At 39.5% G+C, this 25,205-nt stretch overlaps 1 protein-coding gene across 1 annotated transcript in view; it reads right to left on the bottom strand.

Annotated features, from left to right (window-relative positions):
- The window catches only part of RCAN2 (regulator of calcineurin 2), an 81,980-nt gene extending 60,638 nt beyond the window's left edge, over positions 1-21,342 (bottom strand). Inside the window, exon 1 of the mRNA XM_009639618.1 lies at positions 21,118-21,342. Within this exon, the coding sequence (XP_009637913.1) occupies positions 21,118-21,342 (225 nt within the window). The remainder of the gene's footprint in view (positions 1-21,117) is intronic.
- Positions 21,343-25,205: the final 3,863 nt, after the last annotated feature.

The following is a 25,205-nucleotide window of genomic DNA, read 5'->3' as shown; positions in this document are numbered from 1 at the left end:
ACATTGAACTAAGTGGATGCACCAAATAAAATGCTTGCCATTCTGCTCAGGTAAGTGGACACTTGCTACCACTCTCAAACTCAAAAAGGAATTTGTTAGTTTCAGCTCATCTTATTACAGGTTCTTAATTATTATTTGTATGAGGAAAAGCAGGGAGGCCTGTTTGCTTGTAGATTCAAAAAACCTCAAGTAGAGAGAAATCAAATTCTCAGTATAATAAGAACACAATATACTTTGCATCACCAAGAGCTTAGAAAAGACTCCCTTGCTTTTGTCTCACAATTCTTTCTCAAGCCAACTCATTGACTGCCACTTAAATATCATTGTAAGTACATTTAAATACCTCACTACATTACCCAAACTTCAAATTACAATGTAATTCACCACAGTGACTTTTTGAGTATGCAAAGCCATCTTTTTACCTAGTTGGCCTATAGCCTATTCCAGTATCGCCAACAGAAATAGAATCATAGAATCATTTAGGTTGGAAAAGACCTTTAGGATCATCAAGTCCAACCGTTAACCTAGCACTGCCATCCTACCACTAAACCATGTCCCTAAGCACCTCATCTACCCTTCTTTTAAATACCTCCAGAGATGGGGACTTGACCAGCTCCATGGGCAGCCCATTCCAGAGCCTGACAACCCTTTCTGTGAAGATATTTTTCCTAATGTCTAGCCTAAACCTGCCCTGGTGCAACTTCAGACCATTTCCCCTTGTCCTATCACCTGTTACTGGGGAGAAGAGGCCAACCGCCACGTCGCTACAGCCTCCTTTCAGGTAGTTGTAGAGGATGATATGGTCTCCCCTCAGCCTTCTCTTCTCCAGACTAAACAACCGCAGTTCCCTCAGCTGCTCCTTATAAGACTTTTGCTCCAGACCCCTCACCAGTTTTGTGGCTCTCCTCGGCTTTCTTGTAGTGAGTTCTTTTTCTGCCGGGCAGCTTTCCAGCCACTCTTCCCCAAGCCTGTAGCATTGCATGGGGTTGTTGTGACCAAAGTGCAGGACCCGGCCCTTGGCCTTGTTGAACCTCATACAGTTGGCCTCGGCCCATCGATCCAGCCTGTCCAGGTCCCTCTACAGAGCCCTCCTCCCCTCGAGCAGATCGACACTCCCACCCAGTTTGGTGTCATCTGCAAACTTTACTGAGGGTGCACTCAATCCCCTCATCCAGGTCATCGATAAAGATATCAAACAAGACTGGCCCTAGAACTGAGCCCTGGGGGACACCACTTGTGACCAGCCACCAGCTGGATTTAACTCCGTTGACCACAACTCTCTGGGCTTGGTCATCCAGCCAGTTTTCTACCCAGCAAACAGTACACCTGTCTAAGCCATGAGCCGCCAGCTTAAGATGTATACAGGATTGAGTTCCAGTTTACAGCAACTTGTTTCACTAAGAAAACAGCAACTCCTGCAGTAATGAGTTGTTTACCTAAAAAATATTCGATATCACCTCTATGCTGCTCTAGACTTGTCCAAGTTTCTTGTACTCAATTTTAGTTGCCCAGACTGCTCCCATAACTCGTTTGTTTGCAGTTTGGCAAGCAGACTTTCTATTGACTTTCTTAAAGTTACCTGGCTTTTCTGCTAGCCCAAGAAAATCACAGTTAGCTTCCATATCAGAATTATTTTTCTTAAGTATATAAACAAATACTACACGCATATGTACATGTAACAAAGAAAAAGGCAGAATAAAAAAATCAAGCCGGTAAGAAGATTTATTATCTGCCCTTACATACTCAGAAAGAAGTAATCATCACACTCAGGTTACATAAATATATTAAGCTAATTCCTTCTACACACAGTAAAACCATTTATAAATACTACCTTGGAGCAAGAAGTTCATAATTAAATGATCTTGCTTAGCATTCACTGAAAAGTCAGAGTGTATAAATATGAAATAGTATGACCAAGATCACTTAAAATATCAGAGGGACATGTGTCATATCTACCCAAAAAAAGTGTTCCTGGCATCACTAGGGCTCTCTTACTCATTTTGGTTGTGTTTATTCCTCTAGGGTCTGGTACACTGTTTCAGGTGCTGTACTAACAAGCATCACAGTCCTAAAGCACTTGCAAGTTACAGATAAGGAAAGTAAATCATCATGTGAAACAATGAAATAATCAGAAAATGAAAATAAGACATTAGCTTGGCATTTGTAACTTTCTAGCTGACAAATTAGGAGAAAGTTTTTCTGTTGGTAAAAAACCAGAATTTTCTATTTAATACACTAAGAGGGCATAAACTTCTAAAAGCTTCATGCAGCAGACTACGGCTACTGGAGGAAAAATGTCATTCAGTATGAATATGGGGATCAAATTTAGCTCCCAGCAGGGAGTTACAAAAGCAAAAAATAGTTTTTATCCCCCAAGTAACTACAATTCATATAATCCGAACTGTAAAAACCAGAACTTGATATCAAGAACTTACATCCTCCTTTAAGAAAATGCTCTTGTGTAGGAAGCAGTGCAGTGTCCATGGATTAGAGATAGTCCCAAATGAAATTTATTTTTTCTTCCCAGGCCCATATACAAAACAGAGTAAGTTTATGAAAACAATTTCTCTACAGCATCTGTAAAGTGAATATATCCCAAACTGCATGCTCATCTAGAAGTCTTCTATGTCACTCAGCACTGGAGTTAAATGAGCATGCAACGGAAGGAATTAAAAATGACAGAATTTACCATCTTCTGATACAGGTAAGTAAAATTCAATAATCATGGCATTGATCAAAGAGATCAGTCCTGTTTGCAAGGCTTGAAAAAAAAAAAAAAATACCTTTTTTAGTTTCAATGTTTTTAAACTACTGATGTATTCCAGTATTTCAGGAAGCACTCTCTTCAGTCTATTCATTTACTTAACTATCTTTATGCATTAGATAGCAACTGCATCCATTAGTTACCAATTAGCTCTGCGAAGTATTTCTGTGTGGATCTGGAAGACATTCCCCCTCCCCCATAAAGATCAGAATACCAAAGATTTCTCCCCACCTCCCTAAGCAGTCAAGTGGAAATTATATAAGCAATATATTCTTAAATTAGAAGATACAAAGATAAAACTAGAATATTTTATCAAGTTATTTTTAACAAAACCAGCCTCCTTACCAAGGCTAGGCTGTGAACAGCACAAGTACTCCATCTTCCCATTTTGTTCAAAACATACTGTAAATTTATTTAAACAATTTACTATTGCATATTTTAGCTGATCCCATTCATCTAAGCCAGGCTGAAACTTCATGTATCTTGTGCATTTTCTTGCTTTCCAAGTAATCCTATATACTTCAGTAGGGCTTTGCTAAATAAGACAAAAAATATGCATAAACACCTGTCAGATTTTAATCACCTTAATACAACAATATTTCCCCTCCCCTCTTTAAAAAAAGGAAAAAAAAAAAGGTCAGGGCTACCTCTAACAGCAAGGCATATTAAATGCCTTAAACAATTCTCACGATGCATTTATCCTAACAACATCCCTGCTACGGTAGGTGGGATATTAATGGAACCTTCTGATTGCACATATAAAGGAGCCTGGTCAGGACAGAAAGAAAAACCTGTGAACACAGTTTGAGTCCCAAGTCCCAAACAGGTCTGTAATTATTTGGTTATGCTTCCTCTCCACAGCATGGATTCCAAACTATCCACTAAGATTTTTCCTCTTAGTATGTATCTTGAATAATTTCCTTTGTAGGTGGAGGTAGAAATATCCTTGTATCAGCTGGCACGAAAAACATAATTTGTACAATCCACAGCTAAACAGGTTGGAGGCAAACGCTGACAGGGAATAGATGGGGGTTAGGAAAAAAACCACCACCAAGAACTAGAAACAGGTATTTGAAGGCTATTTTACTTACACAGTCTTGGGGGTTTTTTTTCCAAATCATGGAGAGGGTATTTGAGAGAGTAAGTGGAATCATATCCGAATACAATATTATGATTTGAATTACAGGCATATATTAAGTGGGGAATTTAAAGTACCAGTAAGAAGTAGAAGTGTAAAAAAAAAAAAAAAAACAACAAAAAAAACCCAACAAAAAAACAACACTCCCATGTTTCCTGTCCAAGCTTTTAAAAAGGTCCTTACCCCCACCTTCTGGTGAGTCTATTTAGACAGATGAGATATTCCATGAAAAGGAAAAAATCCGAAGAGTTTGATACTGTGAATGTGAGCTTTTATCTATGTCAAGAAGCAGATAGTAGCTTATTTTTGCAAGGGAAGCTATCTTTTTCTTAGGCTTCACAGAACCTACTGCTTACCTAAATGCACAAGGTAAGTAGTAGACTGAAAAAATTTTAAACACAGCCGCATAGCCATGTTTATGGGGCAAGAAAGCAAAAGAAATTTAAGCTTCCACTTTCAAGGTGAGTGGAGGGTTGACCTTTCTTCTTGTAAATAACAGGCCCATTAGTGACACTTCTAGGAGTACATGAAGACTGCAAAACTCAACCTCCAGGAACAGGATTTGCATTTGTTCCAAGTGGGGGGTTTTTTGTGCGTCAGGCCTCTTTTTTGCAATTCATTTTTTCATGCACCAATTTCTACCATCACTCCCCATGGATCAGATTCTAAACCCTTCCAACACATTCTAGACCAGTTTTTCCAGGCATTGTCCCAGATGTTTAAAAGGAATCAGCTACAAAATACCAGCCATTCATCTCAAGTTAGAAGAACAAGATCTTTTTTTAAGCACAGAAAAATTGTTAACGTAAAGTTCAACTGTGTAACCCAGTATTCAGTGCTTGTCTAAATACTCTCACGCTTCTAGATTCGGTTTTCTGTTACGAGTACAGCAGTGAAGCTATTTCATCGAGCGCAGTAGGAGACCTGTAAAGTCTTAAACCGATATGAAAATACAAGGTGTGTGTATATGTATATTTATACACATACACAGAGATGAAACACTGGATATTTAAAAATGCATCAGGATTCTGAGCTCAGCAGACAATAAATTGCTTTTAATACTTCTTAATGTAAAGCACTGAGAAGCAATCAGTTTCCTGTAGTGCTTATATCAATACTTGCTTTTTGGAAGACGGCCTTCAACACTGCAGAGCACTTAAGACTTCAGTCACATAAGATGTTCTGTTCAGACCTTGTAGAGAATTCCTACTCAGCTTCAGTTCTACTGCAATTTACAAGTTGGCAGTGTTTTAATTCAGAGTTTGAGTGACTGTATAAACTGTCTGAAATTTTATATAACTCAAGTTTCATGTATCCATCGAACATATCACGGTAACGCACACCAATAATACAAACAAGCTTTTAAAAAATAGATTCTCTTCTAGAAGTATGTTCTATTTAAAGAGAAAGTAATTTGAAAATTAGAACCTACATCTGAAGTTACAGAATATGCACACAGCAGCACCCTCTGATTTTATAATCTGCAAGAAGCAAGACTGTGATCCAGAGGAAAGCAAAGAGCAAGAGGAAAAAAGCAAAGGTTAAGGAACTGTATGAATTGCCCTCTCAGATGTTTTCTCTAATCTTTCTGAGAAAATACACAGACATCTATCTCAAGTATTTAGAAGGAGGCCACGATGAAAACTCCATAGTTTTTGTTTAGTCAAAATGGGTTTTTCGCGGGGGGGGGGGGGGAGATGACTAGTTTCATTCTAACAGAACCACAGAAGATTCAAAAGTAATTTTAAAGACAGACTGCATGCTCCTTCAAACTGAAGTCAAAGCAGGAAAACCAGCCTCAAGTTCTGTGAAAGAACCAAAAAATCTGGAAAATGAACCTTTGTTCCTGTATCCCAAGCACGCACCTTCACAGCACTTCTATATTAGTGTTTCAGTGACCCCATTTTTGGGTTAAAGGCTTCCAAATGTTTTGCTTTTGTCCTTACAACAACGGAAGCAAACTGTGCAATTTTAAGTGTTTTGCTAGATGCAAATAAAGCTGGGTAGGAAATACAGGAGTCTTGACAGTATCATTCCAAGGTTTTCAATTGTTATTCTCTGTAGATACTACATTTTCTACTGTGGTTTGGAAGATCAGGTAAGAGGAGGAAAGAATGTTTATAAACTTTTCTCAACACCCATTTCTGACTTACCTCCACTTTCAAGTTCAGCCCATTACCGCTTGCCACATGTGGGTTCGGACACCAGCAACGCACCTTCAGCACATCATCTCTGGCACTGACATTCTTCAAGATCGAAGTCACACTACTTTCCATCAGGATCTGCCTTTGCATTCTGCTTTCAGCTATACTGAGAGTCTCTTGGAGCATCCCTTGATGTACACTAGTCTCATAAAGAAGGTGCACCCAAGCTCTGGTTTTGCACAACTCTAAAACGTGTTCTTTGTCCCCCACTAGATATTTCTAGAATTATTGTCCCGATTTCATATGCAACACTTCCTGAGCCCTGACCATATGTTCAACCATGTGATCCCAAGATACTACATGAGAAATCTTCAATTAATCCAGCAGGCTTAGACTGGTATCAGAGCACTAGAGCTGCTTCTATGTGACAAAAGTTAAGTGGTGTCAAGACCCATTCCCACATTTTGAGGCCAACTGTCAGGGAGCAGCAAGAGCAAAGCTGCTCCATGAATGAGGATTAGCTGGAAGCTGAGGATCACCACAGTGCAGGCAGTGCCCTCACAGACCAGGGCATATCTGGCAGCACCTGAACCGGCTGGGCTGCGCAGGGTGCTGGTTACAGCAATCATTGCCAGCCCTGGCCACGGAAAGAGATGGAAACAGGTCCAGGTCTATCCAGGGAGTCACAAGGAGAAAGAAACAGGACCAGAGCCAAAACTAGAAAGGCTGCAACATAAGTCCAAAGCTACAATGTGAGTCTAAGGACAGGACTTGAGACAAGTAGACCTATGTAATTGTTCAGGCCAGGAATGAAGGCCCCATCCTGAGCTTAAATGGGCCAACAGGCAGAAGGCAAGGCTGGTCACAGTAACTGAAGCCTGTTGGTGCACTTGGGGCCCTGATGCAAACCGCCATGTGCTGGCCGCATCTATGCTATTAAGTGATAATTAAATTATTTCAAGGAAACTGTTAACTCCTAGCTTCCGAAATGGCTGTTGGGAATGATCCCTGGGACCATGCAGACTCTCAGACTATGCCTGAAAGTTGTTATGTACTATTTGTCCTCAACCAAAAGCATATCATGGACCATTTTAACAATTCAGTTGAAAACATTATCTCCCATTATAGTGCTGGAACCCTTGCCAGAACGCTGTTTGATTTACAGCGGCAACACAGCCTAAGACTATAGTGTTAGATATTACACTACCATACTTATTAGGACTGAATTTCTCCTCAGTAGACACTTACTGACATTCAGTTGAGTGACCTAAAGCAATACATCAATTTAGGTTTTAAAGAAAAACATGACAAGCAAGACAAAACGGAAGTTTCCCTTTTAACCCAATTTAATAAATAGGCTGTGAACTACTCTAGGGTCTAGCAAAACTGTACTCCTCCAGTTTGCCCCTTCTCTCAGCACTGTTACTAAATCATGTACAATCAGCTATTTATACCACCTCACCTGGTAGTGCTGCTGGTATGTTTGCCAAGGACAACAGAATCCATTTTACCAGGTTTGCAAGCGAGCACAATAAAGAAGTTATTTCAGCATCACTTCCTAGACATTTACTGGATACCACACATGGAATACGACAAGCAGAATGAAGAAAGTTCAGGAATGTAAAAAAAGTTGAAAAGGTAAAAAGTGCATGGCTAGAACCTGAGTTCAACCAATGAGCTGCAATACACTGCAAAAATTAAGATCTAGATTCACTGTAAGCAAAAACACTGCAAGAAAACACCGACAGTAATAATAATTACTCTGTAAAACTATTATGCAGGGCTGAAGTGAAACTCAAATACATTTAGGGTGAACACTGTTGTTCATATTGCACAAAACCAGCAAGGATTAAAAAATCATATTTTTGTATTTAATATTTGAGTGGTGGGGTATTTAAAACTACATTCCTTAACGTACATTATCTTTCCTCCTTCCCACAGCTGAAGAGCCCTGTGGTACATGAAGGAGTCAGCAGAGGGCAGCCATGACACTTCACACAACCAGAGCACACCTCCTGATGTCCTGTAGTTCTCGCACAGAGGATTATTCACAGAAAGCACGGGTTTTTTTCTGTACCAGCCAGGATTTTCCTTTATACAGTGTAAATAGTCTAAGTGGGTATAAATTAAGTTTATCTTCACTATCAAGGTGACTTGCTGCATGATTATTAGGTGCAAGGAGCGATCAGAAATTTCCCCTTGGTGAATCCGTGCTGATCTTTTTGTCGTCCACTTGCTTGGAGAGGACACTCAGAATGAGTTGTTCCATCACTGCTGGAACACTGCTTTTCACTTTCATCTCAAATTCCACAATATTGGTGGTTTTACCCAGTTTTCAGCACTGACGTGTCTGCGTGATAATCCCAGTTTCAAATACTCTTTCACATCACCCTACATACACTTAAGATATGACCTCAAGAAAAAAGAAAAAAAAACCAATCCACATACAGATGGCGATTGAGGTGTACCACAAAGCTCAAAAACACAGAAGGCATTAACAAGAATCTAAAGTTTTCCTAAAAATCAGTATCACAGAATGCTGACATAACCCATGTTTCATAGGTCTGGGTTAATAGCAGACACATGGTCTAAGAATGTGGATAAAGAATGGCTGAAGGTCCTTCAAAAGCAAGATAAGGTAGGGAGGGCATTAACTGCTAATGAAGAAGTAGAAGAAAAAGCAAGGTAGGTATTTCAAGATCAGCCTACCGGAAAACTGTATACTGTATATTTGCAGTACATATGAAACACAAAATCCTAAAACAGTCACCGTCCTCACCTGACTTTCAGCTTATGAAGAATTTTCTGAGAATCCAGCATCTGTTAATGTTTGCATTCAGACTCCATACCTCCCCCCTCAACATACTGCCAGGAAGTAGTTGGTGGTCAGGTTTTTTTACACTGGAGTAATTCTCAAAGTCTAGATCTGTGCAAGACCTACTAACCGGAAAAGAAAACAAAAGAGAACAAACAGACTGGAAAATAAAGATTGTACTGGGAATAGAAGATAGGAATTTCAGAAAAATCTCATCCTAGTTTGTAATGTATTCAAGTAAAGGTATTGATGAGGCATACATCCATCTCTCTCATTTAAGACTGACGAATATCAGATAGGGATTTAATTCTTAGACCTGAAGTAAATACATAAAATGCAGATACATAGTTTGGACAAGCTATTTTAAATGGTTGTTTTCCTGTCACTACGTAATGTCAATCTGATCGTACATTTTAGATCAACTGAAAGACCACAGTACAATAGGATTTTGAACAGATATCTGAACTATGCTTCAGTAAGCGACACTTACGTCCACAAAAAATTTTCAAAATCTAAATACATATACAGGACACACTGCATTTGCTATATGGAGGTCATAAAGCAGCAGAGAGTAAGAAAAACTTCCGTTTCAAAACTATAAGGGTGATAGATTAAGACAATCAGTAAGGAATAAAGCAATTTCTTTGGGAAAGACTTATTAAAAGGTATAAGCTTTACTATTTAAACCATTTGAAACTGGAATATAAAAAAGAAAGACAGATTATCTTCCTAAGAAACACTCCTGTACCATTTATGCTATGTGTTTCTCCCTCTAACTACAAGACAAACAGGAGCAATTAGAATGCTTGTATCAGAAGCAGCTGTATTACACAGCACGTGGCAGATATAATGGACACTGTTTAAAGAAACACCCCAAATGAACTGGTCGTAGTAACAAGGAAGACCTGTAGCTACAAATACAAAAGATAAGGGGATGTGCAGAAGGACATAGGAAGGAAGGACAGCATAACACCATTCCGTGATATATTTCTGCAGTTCCTGTTGACAGCCACAGGCTTCAATTTGGAACTGTCCATGACCAAAACCTTTACGTCAGATGGTGAGAAGCCACGCATATATATTCAGAGGAATAGAATCACTAGCAGGTAAGGACAGAATGGGTCTACAAGTTATTCATTTTAAGTCTATATCATTATATAACCTTAATTTTCTCTTTGCTTGTTAAACAGGCATTCTTGGGAGAGTCCACCCAAAAGCTTTGAAAAGGCAAGAAAAGTGAAAGCAACCAGTGTCAGAGAAAGTAAACTTGCTAACGTACATTAAACACATTTGATGTGGCACAGGAGCCGGCCTCTGAATCAGAGCCTGCACTGTGTCAGTGCTCTCAGTTTGCATATGGCCCTATCCCAGGAACTGAAGGAAAACCAAATAAAAATAACTCCAATTTCCAAACTGGCAGAAGGCTGATCCAGATAGCCCTGTGGCTTGACGCAACACAGTCTCAGTCATGTGCAATACCCATTCCTTTCACTTCAACATTGGTGGTATTTCAGCCTGAGTGAACTGACTGTATTTTCAGTCAGGGATACCATGGACTCCAGCTGTTAAAAAAATAAACCACCCCCAAAGCTTTCAACAAGAAGTATCTTGAGAAACAGATAAACAATCACCATTCAGAAGAGTCATAAAGGATAAAAAACCAGAAGAGACATGCATTGCTTGATTTTATCGTGGCTTTTGGAAGTGAGCCCCACGATGCACCCCAGTCTGTTATTGAAGCCTTAAAACAGGGGTCACCTCCCAGGTGGTAAGGGGCTGGGACCTCACCTCCTAAGCATCATATAAAGTTTTCTGGTTTGTTCCTCCCTTGTAAGCCAGCCACACACTGGAAACACAGGGATGAAGCTATCAGATTTCTCCACAATATTAGTTCCAGTAACATTAAATGCAAAATCTCTAAGTGATTGCATGCAGCAGCCTTACAATGTCTTTATGCTTTTTAAACTAACTGCAAAACCAATTAAAGACAACACATACTGATTTGAATCCACCCTGCTGCAGTGTAATAGATGCCTTCATTACTCTCTTGCCAGGGACACTGCAATTTCTTTTTCCCATCCTACTGCCATTTTAACTTCCATCTCATTAGTCTCTATCACATGGAAAAGGTTTCTCTTATCCCTCTGAGACATACGCTTTACATCTACCGTATCTCCAACGTCTCTGCTTCTGTATTAAGTTTCAAAGACCAGTACAAAAGTCATGTAATTTAAGCAGGGTAAAGTGTCCATAAAATGCAATCAAATTAGAGCAAAAGAACCTACAGTTAAAAGTAACCACATTAAAACAAGACAATTAAAAAGTACAAGATACATTATTTTTAACATTATTCTCATACTACACGGGAAACTAACAAACTCCTCAGCTGATACAATGGGATAGTTTATCAACAGATCTGTTGCCGGAGGATTGGATCTGAGAACGCAGCCATGGGGAAATCCTTGCAGTATTGCAGCAAATGCTAAAACTTCCATCAACCACACAGAAGCGTGAATTTATCTGGCACAGAAGAAAACATGTCTTCAAATGCAGAGAAGTAATTGGTAATTCATTTCACCTTCATTCAACAGTGAATATGATCTCACCTTTGTGCTCAAATCTGTTGCAGAATTTGTCTTAACCAATGCCACAATCTTAAAGCTGCTCTCTCTTCTCCACTCTTTTACCTCAAATCACCTTCCAGTATCCCTCATTTTTTAAGACTACATTCCTTTTCGAGCGTTACTTTTTTCCTACCTCTATTAAGCATTATTTGCTTTATTAATTACATTAAACTCTGGTGCAGTATTCTTAATGTGTATTTTGTATGAAACATTTGAGAAATTCTCTTAAATAACTGGTAATTAGAGTGGTAAATATACTGTTTTGAATGTAATTAAGCCAGAATGTCGCTTCTGTAAATGCAATGCCTTCATGCATTGGTAATGAAGGCTGACCTTCATTTTGAAGCCTTTTCCTTGGGACAGAAAACTGATATCAGAACTTGTGGATGGATTAGGACCTCTGATGGTATTAAAATAAGGAACAGCTGCTGACTTAACCACATTAGAATGGCTTTGCTGCACTTTTTGATTACTATCAGCTAGAAAAACAGTATTTTAGTTGGCTTCAGAATGAGTTTGCTGGAGGGAGAAGGGCAAAACTCTGTTCGACTATTAGCAGATAAGAGCTACTTAGCGGAACAAACAACAGACTTTTCTATAAACTACATAAAGGCAGCTTTTTCCTTTGGAAGATGTAGCTCTTCCTTGTGTCAGCAGATACCTGAAGGGTTGACTTCTTGGTTTAATAAGCACTGTGCCAACATAAAAGTTTCAATTAGATGCAAGGAAGTTCCTGTAGAAATCACTGCTGTGGTTTATTCCAAGTGTGACCTGGTGTCTGTCTTGGCTTTATATTGCTTTACAAAAACATGCTACACCTTAGGTTGCCAGACAAAAAAAAAAAAAAAAAAAAGAAAAAAAACCAGGAGGAACACTGGTCAAGAATAGCAAGTATCACCAGTTACAACCAGTACAAACCCTCTCAAACTTGGTAAATAGGAAGTGGCATATAATTGCACAGAGCGATTGCTGCTAGGGTCTCTTGCTTATGATCCCAGAAAGCAACATATCCTGCCATCACCCTGGGGAAAAAAAAGCCAAGTATTCCATGTACACGCAGTCAAACTCTCAAATATTTTCAAGCAGGATAATCGAAGGAAAAAACCAACCAACAACAACAAAACTTCTGTCAGCAGAAGTCCTTGGTTGAACTCCGCGTCCCAGCTAACACTGGTAGCAAGTTCAGAGGAAAGAAAGGCATACTACTAGCCTCAGTGTCCCAGGCCAGATCACAACTTCCTCAAAGATCAAAAGGCATTTGAATCCACGAATTTAGTTCAACCTATTACAGGAGAGACAACTGCAAAGTGGAATCCTAATCTAAATTTGTACAGTGTTTAGGGATATCTAAATCAGACACAGTTTGTCCTACAACATCCATTGTGCTAGAGAAAGGAGTAATTAACAGAACAATTCTTCACTGACTTAGATAAGACCTTGCAATTCCCTCTGGCTCCCAGAGCCTACTTTCCTCATGCCACAACAGAAGGTCCTCATAAACCTTGGCATGGGTTTACCAACACCTTTGCTAAAAGGTCTCATTATTCAAAACCCTGTATATTTTAGCAGAACTGATAAGAAAATTATATTCCTGTACCAAAAGAATTGAAATACTTAACCTGAGTGGTCCTTTCCCAGGAAAGACTTTGCACCCATCCTGGTTTCTTGAGATAACGCGTTCCCTCTAGACTGCAGAGTAGAGCATGACCACAGAAAGCCAGCACTAGAAGAATTTTTCCATAGTTGCTCTTAAGGAAAAAAGTACATTTCCAAATTTAAAAAGCAGACAGTAACTGCTGTCCTGTGTGTTCTGGAAAGAATATTAGTCAGTTTATTTTTGTAATTTACAAACAACTAGTATAGTTAGATGCTTTGAAGCACTACTCCAAATTTCAGCTGCAACGAATACAGGCCTACCTTTAACCCAGTTGGACTTTTGCCAGGCACGTCCTCCCATCGAAACAAGGGCATTCGTGCTACCAAGCACCCCATGCACAGATGGGAAAATAAGCCCAAGTACTGTATAAATTATTACACAGCATCCACATTACAGTCAGCGGTGTTTCAGGCCCAGAAATACTTGTTACTTTTTTTGGTTGGTTGAGTTTTTTTGTTTTTTAAAAATCCCAACATGTTTTCAGAGCAGGAATTGAACATTGATTGAATTGAGGAATATTTGGAGCTTGGTAATTCCTGGATGCCAATAGGATAATCATGGCCAAGTATACCTTCTACTTGCATGGGATGAAGTGGGCATACACACAGATTCAACTTGACCATACTAGATAACCTCTAAAGGTCCCTTCCAACCCAAAACATTCTATAATTCTATACTGTTATAACTGCACAATCTCAGTATGCCCTTTGTGTTTCTTCAAAGGCTACCAAATCATAAAGCTTACGCGTTTTTCCTGAAAGACATTAGAAATGCTGAAGCCTTCCAGTTACAGCCAGAAATGCTGAAGCCTTCCAGTTACAGCCAGAACCACATAAGAGGGAAGACAGACAGAATGCCTAAACCAGACTAGACTAAAGATTCCTTACAGTTCCATTAGAAATTCTGCAGATCACCTCGGAGAACATTATCGTCAGACCCTATATACATACATGAATACATGAGCTGCATTTAGCACCCTCAGCAAGCTGTCTTAACAGCAACAAGAGCAACCTTAAATAATCTCCTTTATACAAACATATGTATTAAAATTCTGAGTATGCAAACTACATCCATCAAAGCTAGTTCATTTTCTTCCCTCGAACCAGAATGAACGCTCAGTAGATCCCAAATGTCCATGAAGATTAAACTTCCTCAGCACCTCACTGTCACTGTGGTTCTACAGTCCTAGGGAGTTACCGACACTCCTATGCTTTGTGGATCTTTGTGCCAATCATGGTTAGATAGTTCATAGGATACAGAATGCCCAACTTCATGAAGTGACTGCCTTTGTTATCTGAGCTCCTCAACATAACTCACAACTGACCTGTGAGTGAAGCACAGAAATGACAGCTTTACAGAGGAGCTGTCAGGCCAGCATCCCATTCCATGTGTCAATACATAGTTGACTAACGAGGTCCAGCAGCTATATTACAGAAAGTAAACTAAGGTAGGTTTATGAATGACAAATATCAACAGCTCTTTTAGGCTGTAGAGAGGACCTATGGAATGGGGCTGCAAACGTTGGGATTATCACTCCAGCATCAGAGGGGATCTCAGATGCAGAGTATGAAAGTTCATAGGTGTTTTCAGCTGAAATACTGTATTGCACTGATATGGTTTGCAGAGAAAGTATTTGAAATGAGTTATAGAATAAATGCCATGGAAAATTAATTTTTTAGGCTGCATACTTCTCAGAACAAGAACAGCTTCCTATAGGTACATTTTAGTGTCTCCATGATCATACAAAAACGTTGTTCTTCGATGTCTGTAAACCACCAACTAGGGAAGAGCGCAAGACCAGATTCCCAGGGGGCAGTTATGATTCATGAAGCGCTGAAGGACACTGCTCCTGCAGCCTTTCTTTGCAAGCTCTCTGCATCTAACAAAATAAAAATATATATACAGTGCGTAGTAAAGAAACACTTCATTTTTTACAGAATGACAGGGAACAAAGTTCACCCCATTTATAAAGCAGAACAAAACAAAATAGGTAGAGATTCCACAGCACAAGGCATGGTCTGCTTCAAGTGACAGTTTCTGATAATGTTATCGTATCAACGGACAACAACCTTAAAAGGTAGAAAAACTGAAAGTAAAACAAAGCAACAGCAAGTGTACCAGGAAGGCAGAATGAAGCCTGCATTCCTTTCCAGCCTTGGAGCAGTGACTTCATCTTTGCTAGGGTGACCTTCCACTGAGTCCAGGCTTGAATACTAATATTAGACTAAAAAGAAGTGTGCCACCCTCTAAATATAATGATGACTCAACACCTAGAGGCTTCAGTGATGTAATATGACCAAAGAAGTTCTGACTTCACAATCTAGATTTTTATAAGTGAGGTCAAAAGGAACAGATCTTCCCCTGCAGAAACAAAGCCTGACTCCTAGAGAATCTTCTTGAATTAGCCTGTAGGAAAAGGGAACCAAAGCAACATCTCACGCATAGCAGCAGACACACTGTCTCCACTTTGTTTAAAAGGAGCACTCAACAGACACGTTTCAATTATATGCCTCAGAGTCAAAGCATCAGTAGAAAGTTTCAGTTCCAGAATTAACATACAAAAGTTAAAGACAACACAGCAGACCACTGAACAGTCCAGTGTCTTTTACTGCACCTTAAAAATAAAAATAGCAGCATGAAGATGTACTGTGTTAAGAACGCAGAATGCAAGTACAAGGGAAAGAAGCCTTTCCAAGTAAGGCTACCGAGTTCTCTTAAAGCATCATCCTTGGACAAATATTCCAGCAGTCATTTGAGGTAGCCTTAAGCCTTTTTCAAGGCCCAAGCTCAATAATACATCTTAAAAGTCAAAAGAAGTTTAATGTAGGCTTCTGTGGTAAAAGCAAGTAGTCATCCAATATATGTAAGTAAGGTTGTAATGTGAAAGAATCCCTTGTGAAAATAGTAACTGTTTTTCATAATAAAGTCCTTCCATTAAAGTAGGATTATCTTTTCCACTGACTTGTTAGTTTGACTTCTTTTCTCCTCCCTTTCCCACCCCACCTCCATTAAGCTCACAGTTCAGGAAATTCATTTTTAATCACCTTAGTTCCCCGACCTCCCATTCACACCCTGACCCTCCTCACCAGACCAATTAGGATACACTTCAACATATGTTCACAGAATCACAGACTGGTTGAGATTGGAAGGGACCTCTGGAGGTCATATTGTCCAACCCCCCCCAGTCAATCAGAGCCACCTAGAGCCAGCTGCCCAGGACCACATCCAGACAGCTTTGGAATACCTCTGAGGGAAGAGACTGCACCACCTCCCTGGGCAACCCATGCCACTGCTCAGTCACTCTCACTGTAAAAAAGCATTTCCTGATGTCCAGAGGAGACCTCCTCTGGTTTAGTGTGCGCCAATGGCCTCTGGTCCTGGCAGCGAGCACCACTGAAAAGAACCTGGCTCCCTCCTCTTTGCACCCTCCCTTCAGGTGTTCATACACACTGATAAAGTCTCCCTAAGCCTTCTCTTCTCCATGCTGAAGAGTCCCAGCACTCTCAGACTTTCTTTGCAGGAGAAACATTCCAGCCCCTTCATCATCTTCCTGGCCCTTCACTGGACTCTCTCCAGTATGTCCAGATCTTCTTTGTACTGCAAAATCCAGAACTGGACACATGTTTGCCCACTGTATTTTCTCATGCAGAAATAATAAAAATATCCCCTATTGGTTTGAATCACGTTGGCAAGAAAAAGCACTTATTGGACTTTGGCTACCATGCCCTAGGCAGCTCCACCACAACCAAAATGCTCAGAAACTGATAAATCTTTATCTGAAATACAGCTATCAAATGTAATAGGTGCTCCTTCCAGTTTGAGCCAAAACAGTGGGAAAGAGCATACAGCCTCTAAACAGCTTGAGGAGACACATCCTTCCCTCACATAAGCATATTCTAATCATGATGGTTTTGTGTAAGCATCTCCTGCAGCATACAACACCTGAAGAAAACATCTTACAAGACAAAGATGCTTCACTTTGACAGTGTGCTTACCAGTTTCAGCCTAAGGAAATTACAGTCACATTACAGAAAGGATGGTTTTACAAAACAGCAATATATGCATAACAAAAGTGCTACCATCCAGAAAGCCTAAGGGCTATGTGTAGCAATTAGCTGTTAAAACACACACATATCCACCCTCAGGAGCAATCAGAGTCATGCCCTTTGGCTCACCACCACAATTGCTTTATCAGGAAAGATAAAAGGAGCAGCACCTCCCATTCAGTCACACTACCAGCCAAAAATAACAGTCTCAGTTTTGCCATATCTTGCTCACGTAAGTAGTCCCATCAGTTTTTCCAAGAGACATGTGGCAAATCCCAGGGTTTAGGAGTAATTTTATTTTTAGCTTCTTTACAGTAAGACTTCCATAACACAACCAAGTCAGTGTTGTACACTCCAAAACACAAAGAAAATTTGCACTGACCATTAACGGGTTATACGCCAAAATATGACCAGAACACAGAACAGCGATGGGATCACAGCTTTGCAACAGGCCTGTTGAATAATCTACTCCACACTTTTGTTCCTCTTTAAAAAACTAAAAAGCTCAGTATTTTCTAGTCACACTGCAAAGAAGGTACAATTTCATTTTCTGTACAAAGGAGCAGGCTGTCCATGCTGGGAGCAGGGAGAAGCAAAACCATCTCCCTTCAATTGTAGCAAGCTGTTAGTGCACTGCAGCTGCTAAACCATCCTGCGCAAATCCTTAAATGCCCGTATTATTGGCCCAGCTACGCAGGGCATTCTCCTGACCCAGGTAGAGATTTCTTTCCAAGAACACAGGTCTGAAAGGTAGGGAAATATTTTATGACCAGATGCTCTGTTACTGTAGCAAAATCAGATACGTGCGCTAGTACTAGTCTATATACTCCCTTTCTTTGGCCAGTGTTTAAGATCAGGCAGTCACTCCTGAGCAGCTTCCTTTAAGCCAGATCACAACACTTGCCTTTAGATCCCAGGGCCCACAACTCTTCAGACTCGCTCTGTCTGTGTTGAGACTTTAGCTTGCCAGGCAGGAAAAAACCTGAAGCCTGGCATGATACAGTTTCTTCATCCGTAAAGGGCATGGCCTTCAGCTCCAAGAATTCCTCATCTTCAGAAAAATGAAGGTCCAAACTCAGGCGCCTTACAGAAGCCATCATCGCTCTTGGTAGGCAACACAGAATCCTTTCTAAGAAGTGTTGTACAGCCACATGGTATTGCGGGAAGGGTATATTTGATACAGGGTGCAGTAAGAACACAAAGTGAATCAGCTTATCCACAGTACAGGTGTATGGGCAGCTAAGTGTTCCCTCGGGGCTGCACAAACTAGAATTTAATCTATATCTGAGACAAAATAGTTAAATGTCTTCAAATTAAAATAAAAATATTGATGGCATTTGCTTTTAAAACCTATCTTTAATGAGTATATCCCTTAGATATTTATGTGTTAAAAGTTTGAACTTGAGAGTCCCACCTCTTTGACACTTCAGGAAATGTAACTTTAAAGCTGTCAGCATGAATTCTTTACCTTAATACTGTGGCATGCCATACCCAGTCATAAGTTTATATATATATATAAATATTATTTATGCAACAAGTTCACACACCAAATCAAATCATTTAAAATGACAGGTTTCTCTGGGTTTCTTTACCAGCTAACTTGTAACTTCCAAACCAATCATATCATCATTTTCCTCCTAAAAGTGTAGGCCAGGAGTAAAAGTCAAAAATACTTTACAAAAACTTTACTTTCTACAGAATGGATAACACAATGAAACTACTGTAGATATACCATTACTGTAGTGTGTTCTTTAAAAAGTTCAGTGCACCACTACGTAACATTGGATCAATATATAATTGAAGATATGAGTGTTAGCAGCGTTTATTAATTGTGATTGTGCAAGATTTTAAACTTTCGCTTAGTAACTTGACAATATTTTGTATTGAATCCATGTGTCCTCTTATCCTGCAGCAACAGTTAATAATAGAAAGGATTACGGGTATTAATCAACTGGGAACACAAGTACACGTTCTACAGGAAAAAATAAAAATCATAATCAGCTCCCCAGGTCCTGGGATTTAACGAGAAATCTGAAGGTAATCCCATCTAGTTAAATATAGACTTACGGGAGTAACTACTTACCTGCAAACAGAGCTGTTCAACCCATGTCATTGACAGATAGTTTACAGACATGCACATGGAACAGAATATCCACCTCCACAATGCAGCTGCTATTCTTAAGACACCCCCTTAAGTCCTGCAAGTCTTTGGGATTGCTATCCCACACACTTATATAATCACCCACTCCATTTTCCAACTAAGCCATCGGCTAAATACTCGAATACAGCTCTCAAAAGGGAACACTCAGGAGCAGCAAGCGGGGATAGAATCTCTGCAGGATGCAGAGAGATTCTCTAGTTCTAGGAAGGATTCCGTTTTCTTCCTTTAAAACTGGACATTCAGACCCCTTCAACTTTCGTGAAGCTCATCACCAGATGCTTATAAAATTCCACAAAATGGCATAACACAGATGCAAGATGCTTATTAAGAAAAGGACTTAAATACAACAAAACAGTACACTGTTTTCCAAGATTACAATTTAGAGTGTAGAATTTTTTATTTATATATAGTATGATCATTTTGTTTATAGTGCTGTGGTATGAACTTTTATTTTCTTTTAATCTGTATTACTCAAACATACACAAGACATCATTACAGAAGCCAAAGATATCTAAAAAATTAAATCCAAACAATTCCACTTGTGCAGCCTCAACATATACCACTTTCAGTACTTTTAACTGGAAGCCTTATCTTACAAGTCTTGTTTTCTTTCCCTTTCATCTGGTAATTTCCCGACTAAAGACCGTTTGTCCAACCTGGCCAGCTTTGGTCCCAGTGAATCTGATCTGTAGTTTTATCTGGATACCTCATCAGCCAGTTTCAGCCAAAACCCACTTTACCACTGCCAGCTCATTTCTGAATTGAAAATTCTGGACAAGGCACTCAAGTAGCCTCAGATGTGCCTGTAAACGATTAGCCTAGGCTAATTTCATCAAACAATAAAGCCCCAAGCTATCAGTTTTATACTCCAGACATCTCCATCAGGAAGAATACTAGACTAAGAAACAGGAACTGAATACTTCCTGCAAAAGTTGATTTTTTTTTTTTTTAATTTAAGAAGATACTGTTTTCAATATTCTGTTTTAGACTAATTGCAGAGTCAAAAATACTGCCATGTAGTTCCTCTTGTCTTTGTTCTCACTATCACTCATTTTAGATTTTCCAGATAAAACAATATTTCAGATAACTTAAAACATCTGAGACCTTACCACCCTCTACAACTACCTGAAAGGAGCTTATAGCAAGGTAGGTGTCAGATTTTTCCCAAGTAACATGCGATAGGACAAAAAGAAACAGCCTGAAGTTGTGCCAGGGGAGGTTTAGATTGGATATTAGGAAAATTTTCTTCACTGAAAGGATTGGCTGCCCAGTGAAGTGGTTGACTCACTGTAGACATGGTTTAGTGGTAAACTTGGCAATGCTAGGATAACAGTTGGACTTGATGATCTTAAAGGTCTCTTCCAACTTAAACAATTGTATGATTCTATGAGAAAACACAAGAAAGGCAGCCTCCCATCACAGTGATATGTGATCAACAAGTGGGAGAAACTTTCACATGTTTAACTTTGCCACCTCCACCATGACTGCAACTATGGTGACTATGAAGACAGGTACTCACATTTCAGTATTCTGCAAATCCGAACAAAAGAAAAACATTTTTGTTCATCATAGATGACAAAAAGGCTTTTAAGCTCTTGAAATAAACATCATGGCAGAGTGTTGTTGTCACCTTAGAAAGAACTCATACTTGTGATCCAGTTTCTTTATACAAGACAGAATAAACTACACATTTCACTGAAACCACAATAAACACAAACATAAGGCATATGTTTCTCTTACATTGAAAATACGGAAACTGACACTGTACCTTACTGTCCTCATCTTCAAACACAGACTGGTGAACATTACAAGCAAAGAGAGAATTCGGGAGATCGTTGAAGTCAATTATTTCATGAAAATCTTCCTCTGCAAAACATCTCTTTAAATCGTTGTCTCCATTTAGAGAGTAGAGTAAGAACTGTCCTCCATCTTCTGGGATGCAGCCATAGTGACCAAGGCCTCGCATTCCAAAGAAGTAGGAGTCTCCCCTCATCCCTGGCAGCACAGAGAAGAGAGACACAGTTACAACACACTTAAAAATATCGCATACACAAGTTAACCCAGAAATTCTTGTGTTTAGGGGCTTAGCTTATAGGAGCTATATTTCACACTACTTTAAAGCAACAATTGACCTCTGAAACAGGGCACTAAGACTCAAATAGGGACTTTGCTTTTGTTTCATTTATTAGCACAGAAAAGACCTAACCATATCAGCACAAGCTGCTGAACACAACCAGAAGCAAGGCATTACCTAAGTGCCCTTTGCCCTAAAAGAAAATACTGCATTGTATTTGGATTTAAGAGAGTCGTGTTTGTTACCGGGAAGGCAGGCTGGTGCTTCTGAGCTTGCAGTCAGTTTAGAGAGAAAGTGTAATGCACGGGATAAGAAGAAAATGAAAATAACTTTGAAAATAATACCAGGCATCAACTCAAAGGAAAAAAAAAAAAGAAAAAAAGTAGCATGAAGACATAACCATTGAAAAATAGTACAACTAAGACACATCGCTATTACAAAGAATAAAGCCAATTCTTTCTACAGTTTAAGGAAAGAATGTACCCTGTTTTTCCATGCCCATTACCAATTTCTTTGTTTACATCTTAATCACATTAGGAAGCAAGTAAAACAGTGAGGGGAAGAGTGGACTCAAGAGATTATTCTCACCACCTTTTAGGAAAATCCTGCTGACCTTGGAGCCTTTACCCCAAACCCATCAGAGTAGAAAGAAAATAAGACACAATAAAGGGCACACAAGTAACAAGCCCACACATCAGACAGTATCCCTATGGTTGATACAAGAGTAAACTTCATACCAGCCAAACAGAGTAAGTAAGGTCCAATTAATTATCAGTGTGTTCTTAGTGTAAATTCAGGTATTTATCACGGCTAGTGTAGACAACCCTTAGTACATAGAATCATAGAATGTTTTGGGCTGGAAGGGACCCCTAGAGGTCATCTAGTCCAACCCCACTGCAGAAGCAGGGACACCGCTAACTAGATCAGGCTGCTCACAGCCCCGTCCAACCTGGTCTTGAAAGTTTCCAGGGATGGGGCCTCCACCACCTCTCTGGGCAACCTGTTCCAGTGTTTCACCACCCTCATTGTAAAGAACTTCTTCCTTATATCTAGTCTAAACCTACCCTGGTTTAGTTTAAAACCATTACCCCTTGTCTTGTCACTGCTGGCCCTACTAAAAAGATTTTCCCCGTCTTTCCTATAGGCCCCCTTTAGGTACTGAAAGGCCGCAGGTATATTAGACATCAGCCTATAACCTCTATAGAGCTCCAGTAAACTGACTAGAAGCTATGCAGAGGAATAGTTAATTCTCTTATATTTTTTGTTTCTTTCAATAACAACATGCAATCATTGGCTGCTTTTTCTCCTCATAACATAAAGAGTTAGAGAGTTACATAAACACAGTGTGCTCATCTGTTTCAGATTTGCCCTTGCTCTATTGCGTACTTGCTATTCTCTATAAATAGTTGTAAATATTAGTTCAAATACACTATTTAGGACTAGTGTCCAAAATTAAACCCTATGGGCTTATTTAGACTTCATCTCAGTAAAGCAAAGCTAAATTACAGAGTTAATTTGCCATACCCATGCCTTCCATATAACCTCATTTCTGCTGCAGCTCTGAAATGTCATTTGACCAATGACAGAGCACATCATTCCGTAACCTTATGTTACGGAAATGTCAGTAATTGTTATTGCTGAAATCTCAGGGCTAATGACAGAAGTCCTTCAAGAAAACAACCCAAAGTCATGCTCAGAAGTATCAGTTTGGAGCACTGAGTCCACGCTTACCACACTCTCAGATCACGTGACAGACAGATTTATTAGCCAGCGTTAGTCAGAACAACTGAGGTTGGAAGGGGCCTGCAGAGGTCACCTAGTCTGAACCACAAGGTCAGACCAGGATAATTCAGGACCTTGTCCAGAGGTAAATGCTGTACAGCAATACCACTCATAGTGCATATAATGATCTGCAGAGAGCTGGTAGGTCACGGGATCTTAGCTGTCCTCCTTTTCCAGGTACTAAAATATGTTACACAGCTAAAAACAGAATAGTTTCCTAGTCCTGTATTCTATGCATGTAATTTATGAGGGAGAGGTTTAAAACAAACAAGGATGCAGTGTTGTAAGGAAGCAGGTGTAATGTGAAAGTCTCGGGCCAATTACCTTTTTTTTTACTGTGTCAACCTGACAACAGGTTTGTAGACTAATCAAATACACGCTAGTATTCTCACCAACTCAGTCTGACATTAGCACAGCTATCTCCGACTAGTTTCAGCTTAGGAATTTAATTCTAACTGCAAAAAAAAAAAGCCTGAACAAATGACAGAGGAAGCAGCTAGAATTTCCACAGCATACATTAGCGTACAGGAACTCAGTATCACAGCAATGTTGCTGTGATATTTGAACCAACTCACTCAGGCCTAGTATTACCACACATTTCAGTGTAATCATACCCAGGTAAGCACCATAAAGAAATCCTCACAGCAGCCACTACTGGGGAAGAAACTTATTATCAGAAAGTATCAATACATCATCTATTCCAAATGCAAGCATCTCTAAATATGTTTGCCATCGTGTCTAGCCTGCATCAAGATCAAATTCATTACTTTCAGGTTTATAAGCCTCAAGCCTGGTATGTTACAAAATATAACTTATATGGCAGAGCAGACTTTTGCTAGTGAGTATGAAGCATTTCATTCACAACAGTCAAATTACTTGCAGTCAGTGAAGATACTGAGTATTTTATAGTCACACTGGGTAAAACCCTTCTTCCCGCACAAGCATGAAGCTGGAAGAGTTCACTCAGAGAAGGATGTTTCAAAGCCAACTTGACACAACACATTCAAGAGGATAAAGATAACACAAGCTGATACTCAAAAGCTGTAGGAATTTGGATTATGAATTAACACTCAATAAGCATTCTAGTGAGAAGAGGGGAGATTAGACAGAACTGGGAGTAGTGAAGTTTAAGATCTACAAGGATGTCCTAGGATGTAACAGAACAGCAATCTGTTGGCTGAATGGAACTTAGAGCCAAAGTAGAGAAAGAGAGGCAATGCAGTACATGGATTTGTTTTCCATATACATCTCTAATTATATTAGCTGATTTCTTAAGCTGTACTTTTTAGTCTAATAAAGTTCACTTTCACTATCAAGTATGATAGTAATATTAAAGATAACTTCATGGCAGCTAAGAAATTTTCACACATCCTGTTCCCCAGTGCAGAACAAAGCTATTAGGATGTGCAGACAAGTAAATAATCTTAATATTATCGACAGAAGTCAAAAGTCCACAGATTTCATCACTAAACTGTTGTTTGTTTGTTTCTCCTAGGAGATCCGTATCATAAAGGTACTAGATAAGAAAGGAAAACTTTCAGTTAAGAATGAAGCAAAAATAGCCTGACATACAACAAAACAGAACAGGATTTTAAGTTACAACCATGAAGTTCAGGATTTTAACTATCTCAGTTGGCAATAAGGAAATGAACATACACTACAGCAGGTGATTCTACAACATATAAACTTCAAAGTTCCATCTGAGATTAGAAATTAATAAGTACTCTTACATTATGTGGCAGTAGTTTTGCTCTGCTAGAGCTCTTCAACAGGAAAGCCTACTCCTTTCTTCCAGTCAGTTCTTGAGACAGATTTGCTCAGTGGGACTTGGGTACTGGCCAAGTCTTCTTAAGAAAGGCACTGTCTTGCATGCCTTTTGACCATCTCTTTTTCAAAACTTGTACGTGTTAGGTGGGTATGTATACACACATATGCCTCTTCTACACTTAAGATATACCCAGAATTCTGATCAGTCTTGCCTCCACTAGCAAGTCAACTTA

The sequence above is a fragment of the Egretta garzetta genome, unplaced genomic scaffold (genome assembly GCF_000687185.1).
Source record: "Egretta garzetta isolate BGI_Z169 unplaced genomic scaffold, ASM68718v1 scaffold235, whole genome shotgun sequence".
Classification (NCBI taxonomy): domain Eukaryota; kingdom Metazoa; phylum Chordata; class Aves; order Pelecaniformes; family Ardeidae; genus Egretta; species Egretta garzetta.
Note: the sequence above shows the minus strand (reverse complement) of the source record. Positions and strands in the feature narration are given on the sequence as shown.